Source organism: Cervus elaphus, chromosome X (genome assembly GCF_910594005.1).
Source record: "Cervus elaphus chromosome X, mCerEla1.1, whole genome shotgun sequence".
Classification (NCBI taxonomy): Eukaryota; Metazoa; Chordata; class Mammalia; order Artiodactyla; family Cervidae; genus Cervus; species Cervus elaphus.
In genome coordinates this window covers 131,637,602-131,643,406 of record NC_057848.1, presented here as the reverse complement: position 1 = coordinate 131,643,406, position 5,805 = coordinate 131,637,602, and the positions used below count along the sequence as shown (strand labels likewise).

The 5,805-nt window shown below is 40.3% G+C and overlaps 1 protein-coding gene across 1 annotated transcript; it reads left to right on the top strand.

The window, feature by feature from the left end:
* The first annotated feature begins 4,479 nt into the window (after positions 1-4,479).
* Positions 4,480-5,210, top strand: LOC122689794 (phospholipase A2 inhibitor and Ly6/PLAUR domain-containing protein-like). Its single transcript, XM_043896527.1, has one exon. The coding sequence runs from the start codon at positions 4,480-4,482 to the stop codon at positions 5,107-5,109; it is 630 nt and encodes a 209-aa protein (XP_043752462.1). The 3' UTR covers positions 5,110-5,210.
* The last annotated feature ends 595 nt before the right edge of the window (positions 5,211-5,805 follow it).

Here is a 5,805-nt window from a genome sequence, read left to right as displayed (position 1 = left end):
GTGGCATGAGGAGACTCCATCAATTTCTCATGTCAATTTGGGGATCCCATAGGGAGGTCTTCTTTTTCTTAATGCATCCTGTTACTATGAAAACTAAAATTGAAGCGAATAAATACACCCAAATAAAAATGCCTCAGTTTTTTAAGGATTCTCATTCTTCCCGAAGAAGTTGTGGGGATGAATAGGTTCAGTTGTCAAATTATTTTGTTCATGGTGTTGACATTTGAAGATCCCTATTAGAGAAAGGAGAAAGGTCTACATTCACATTCTTCCAACTATATAGGCTTGCTTGAATTTCTTTACATATAAGTCTAAGGAAGTTATCTTAGAATTTTTCAGTTCTAGTAAATTGGAAATAAATTTTTATCTTTCTCTGGTGAAATTTAAGTTCCAGTTTCCAATTTCTCAAATCATTCCTTTAGGCAGTATACCTGGAATGGCACCAATCTCTCTAAGCCTTGAGGTATCTTTCTTTTGACCCACTGACAGGCAATGTGAATGTCATCAGAAAAATAAATGGCCGAAACAGCCACACAAAGGACACTAACTGATTTTTGCCAATGGTATGAAGGCTCACCCCTTAGGTTCTTCAAAAAGGGCCTATGCCCACTCCCAGGTGCCCTTCACACCCAAAACACTATTCCTGCACTTCCAAAGATGTTGCAATTAAGATTACTTTGGAGAAGGGAATGGAAACTATGTCACACTAGTAGTATTAATACCTACAGTATACCAGGCAGTGTACTAAGGTGTGTTCATAGACCATTATTTCGTCTACTAGTCCCAAACACTTGTAAAATTGTCATTATGATTCTCTAGTCCTCGAAGAGAAACCTCAAAAAGAAAAAGTGACTTGCCAAATTAAGTAGCAGAACCAAAACTGGCTCCAAGACCCATGCTATTTTCTCCAAATTCAGTTCAGTTCAGTTCAGTCACTCAATCATATCCGACTCTTTGCGACCCCATGGACTGCAGAACGCCAGGCTTCCCTGTCCATCACCAACTCCCGGAGCTTGCTCAAACTCATGTACATTGAGCCGGTGATGCCATCCAACCATCTTATCCTCTGTCGTCCTGTTCTTCTCCCACCTTCAATCTTTCCCAGCATCAGGGTCTTTTCCAGTGAGTCAGTTCTTCACATCAGGTGGCCAGAGTATTGGAGTTTCAGCTTCAGCATCAGTCCTTCCAATGAATATTCAGGACTCATTTCCTGTAGGATTGACTGGTTTGATCTCCTTGCAGTCCAAGGCACTCTCAAGAGTCTTCTCCAACACCACAGTTCAATTAGTCATTCTCAAATGTGTGATTCCCTGGACCAGCAGCACATTCTCAGGCCTTGCTCCAGCTCCACTGGATGAGAACTTAATGTCAAAAGCTCAGCAATTTGTGTCTAAACAAGCCCTCCAAGTGAGGTTGATACTCCTCAACAGTGGCAAAACCCTGTCCTAAAGCGCAAATTCACATGCCTATATCCAGAGATGAGCACAGCATGGCCCCTACTAGGGGCATTTCATTGTGACAAGCCCAGTTAGAAGCTGACTTTTCTGTAACCTCCCTGTTCTTAGATGATCTCTTCTTAGTCTCATTAGTCAATAGCCATCATTGTCCATATAATCTTATCATCCATTTATCACTTAGGTTTCATGACAACTCTTCCACTGGGGCCTGAAATTCTCAGACCTCTGTGGTGATTTCATTTTTCACATCCGTCTTCCACTTAACAGTGCTTGACAACAGTGGCTTGCATATAGCTACAAGTTCCATAAATACTGGTTTCCATGATGAATGGATATATCAGAAGAATGGATACATGTGTATGTATGGCTGAGTCCCTTCGCTGTTCACCTGAAACTACCGCAACATTGTTCATTGACTATACTCCAATACAAAATGTTTTTGGTGTTAAAAAATAATAATTAAAAAAGAACAGAATATGAAATTAGATGTGTTGTATTCTCTCAACCATGATTAATACTATGCATATAAAATCCTGGAAATAAATGCATTAAAATTTTAATAGTTACTATCCTTGGGAAAAAAAAAGAAGCACTAATAACCACCTTGTATACCTCAATAATATTGGAATATTCTTCAGTCTGGAGAGCACCTACTAAATGAAATGCTGAGAAATGAGAATGTGTCTTCCCTGAGGCCAGTGCTTCTTAAAGTCTAATGTCTCCATAAACCACCTGAGGATCTTGTTAAGATGCAGATTTCATTCAGGAGTCTAACTTCCTACATGCTCCCAAGTGATGTCCATACTGTTGGCCCAGACCCTGCTTTGAGTAGTGTGGTTACAGTGTCCATGATCATGAAGGGTCTGAAAACTGAGACACAGGAAAAATAGTTGTGGTGGAGACCTCTGTAGTTGGATTTGGATATCTGGGGGTGAAGAGAAGTACACTTACCCTTAGCTGGCCCAAGGGCAGTGAGGCGACACTATACATTTAGAAGATTCCAATTTTAGCTCAATAGAGAGGAACTTCCAAACAATCAGAATTGTCTATGCAGTAAGTGGGTTGCCTGAAAATATCACTGCCTGCCCCACCATCCCCAGCCCTAGAAGTGTTGCATGGCAGATGAAGGAGCACTGGGCAGGGGCATCACAGAAGGAAATCCTGAGTGGGACAAGTTGGACAAGATGGCCCCAGGGCCGCCGGTCCAGCAAGGTTTAAGTATAGTCTTTCCTTCCACAATTGAGAGAAAAGACCACATCTCGTTCTCATTAATAAGGTTGTCAATGTTTCTAATATAGGTCAAACATATATTCTGAAGAAAATATCAATTTATAAAAATGCAAAGGAAAAGTGAAAAATAAATTCTTATTACCCAGAAATAACTGCTGTGAACATTATAGACTATTTCCTTCAAACTCTTCTAAGCATATATTTTTATTTTATTTTTTTAATTTTTCGTTTATTTCTATTAGTTGGAGGCTAATTACTTTACAATATTGTAGTGGTTTTTGCCATACACTGACATGAATCAGCCATGGATTTACATGTGTTCCCCCCTCCCACCTCCCTCCCCATCCCATCCCTTTGGGTCTTCCCAGTGCACCAGCCCTGAGCACTTGTCTCATGCATCCAACCTGGGCTGGCCATCTGTTTCACACTTGATAATATACATGTTTCAATGCTATTCTCTCAGCTCATCCCACCCTCGCCTTCTCCCACAGAGTCCAAAAGTCTGTTCTATACATCTATGTCTCTTTTTCTGTCCTGCATATAGGGTTATCATTACCATCTTTTTAAATTCCATATATATGTGTTAGTATACTGTATTGGTGTTTATCTTTCTGGCTTAATTCACTCTGTATAATGGGCTCCAGTTTCATCCATCTCATTAGAACTGATTCAAATGAATTCTTTTTAATGGCTGAGTAATATTCCATTGTATATATGTACCATAGCTTTCTTATCCATTCATCTGCTGATGGGCATCTAGGTTGCAACAAAGGAAACTATAAGCAAGGTGAAAAGACAGCCTTCAGATTGGGAGAAAATAATAGCAAACAAAGAAACAGACAAAGGATTAATCTCAAAAATATACAAGCAACTCCTGAAGCTCAATTCCAGAAAAATAAATGACCCAATCAAAAAATGGGGCAAAGAACTAAACAGACATTTCTCCAGAGAAGAAATACAGATGGCTAACAAACACATGAAAAGATGCTCAACATCACTCATTATTAGAGAAATGCAAATCAAAACCACAATGAGGTACCATTACACTCCAGTCAGAATGGCTGCTATCCAAAAGTCTACAAGCAATAAATGCTGGAGAGGGTGTGGAGAAAAGGGAACCCTCTTACACTGTTGGTGGGAATGCAAATTAGTACAGCCACTACGGAAAACAGTGTGGAGATTCCTTAAAAAACTGGAAATAGAACTGCCATATGACCCAGCAATCCCACTCCTGGGCATACACATCAAGGAAACCAGATCTGAAAGAGACACGTGCACCCCAATGTTCATTGCAGCACTGTTTATAATAGCCAGGACATAGAAGCATATATTTTTAAATGGTTGAAAAATTTTTATACAAATTTTGAACTCTGTTTTTTCTCTTAGTACTTTTTTCTCTTAGTATTTATATCTTAAGTAATCTCATGATATTAAAAATGCTTCATAATGCTTCTTAATGGCTGCATCATATTGTTTTCTTGTATGTACTGAAATGGATTTAATCAACCCCTAATCACAGGCTATTTCTGCTATTTCCATGTCCTCACTATTTTACATAATATTACAAAGATTAAGTTAGTGCAAAAATCTTGGTCTGCATATCTGATTATTCCCTTAGGATGCCTTACTAGAGCATGAATATTTTAAGGCTCTAAATATTAATATTCTCCAACTGCTTTTTAGAAAAATTGTACCACCAGAAATGAGAGTAAGTATGGATTCCCCATTGTCCTCAGCAACAGGGAAATTGCCACTTTAAAAATTGTAGTGCAGGGTCACACATCATTCCATCATGAAGCCTTCCATGAAACCTGAGACCTTCCTGCTGGCCTCTGCACTGCTCTGCACCCTCCTGGGTTTGGGGTGCTCACTAAGCTGTGAGGTGTGTGTCAGTGACGGTCCCAACTGCAATGGAAAACTGCAGACTTGTGCCCCGGACAAGGACTCCTGCATTGTTGTCGTGACTGAGAGCAATAGAAAGGGCTCCTTGGCGGTGACCAGCTACAAGGGGTGTGCGAAATCCAGCGAGTGTGACTCAGGATCCTTCGCCATCACCATGAACACTGAGAACTACATGGGCTCCAGGAGGCGCTGCTGCCAGAACGATGGGTGCAACCAGGAGCCCATGCCCGCGATCGTGAGAAACCATACAGAGAATGGCCTTCGGTGTCCTTCCTGCATCACTGCCTTTTCGGAAACATGCACTTCGACTCAGGAAGCGGTCTGCGTTGGTGAGGAAACCCACTGTGTCGCCGTGTCTGGCCTCGCACAGCCTGGTATCAGATTTGCAGCCCGGGGCTGTGGTACGGAGGCCGCCTGCCACAGCAAGCCTGGGACCCTGGTGCCCTCAGGCTCTCGTTTGTTGACCATCAAGAAGACCAGCTGTCGTCCAAGCTCCCAGGCTTCTGGCAAGGCTGAGTGAGGAACTGAGGCCCATGTGGTGTGTGGTCTCCATTTGTTCTCAGACAGATTCCCAGGTGTCTACAAATTAAACCAGTTAAAACAACAAAAAAAAAAAAAAAACAAAAAAAACAAAAAAAAAATTGTATAACATTTGGTTTCATAGAAATATTAATAGAATCTTGTTATAGTAGTTCATTTATATTTCTTTGATTCCACTCAAGGTGAAATACAATTTTACTTTTATTAACCATTTTTATTTCTTTTTTGTGACTGAGTTCTCTGCTTATTTTTCATTAGTCCTAGAATATTCCTTACCAAATATGTATAATATTCTTTTTACAGGAGGTAAATCTGATAAGCCATAATTTCTTGTATCTGTTAAAAAGATTTATTATCTAATGTTACATTTTCGATGTTCCAAAGTTTTAACTGCATTATCAAATCTATTAATCATTTTCTTCTGCCTTCAATTTCTCTTACACTTGGAAAGTCTTCTCCATTCAGAGTATACTTAGTAAATGTTCAACTTTTATGGTTTGAATTTTCACAGTGAACTTTGATCCACTTATAATTAATGTTCAGGTAGGCTTCCCTTGTGGCTCAGCAATACAGAATCAGCCTGCCAATACAAGAGATGCAGGTTCGATCCCTGGGTTGGGAAGATCCCCTGGAGAAGTGAATGGCAACCCACTACAGTATTCTTGCCTGGGGAATC

Coding starts and splice junctions, on each gene's coding strand:
- LOC122689794 (XM_043896527.1), top strand. CDS start 4,480: ATGAAGCCTTCCATGAAACCTGAGACCTTCCTGCTGGCCTCTGCACTG.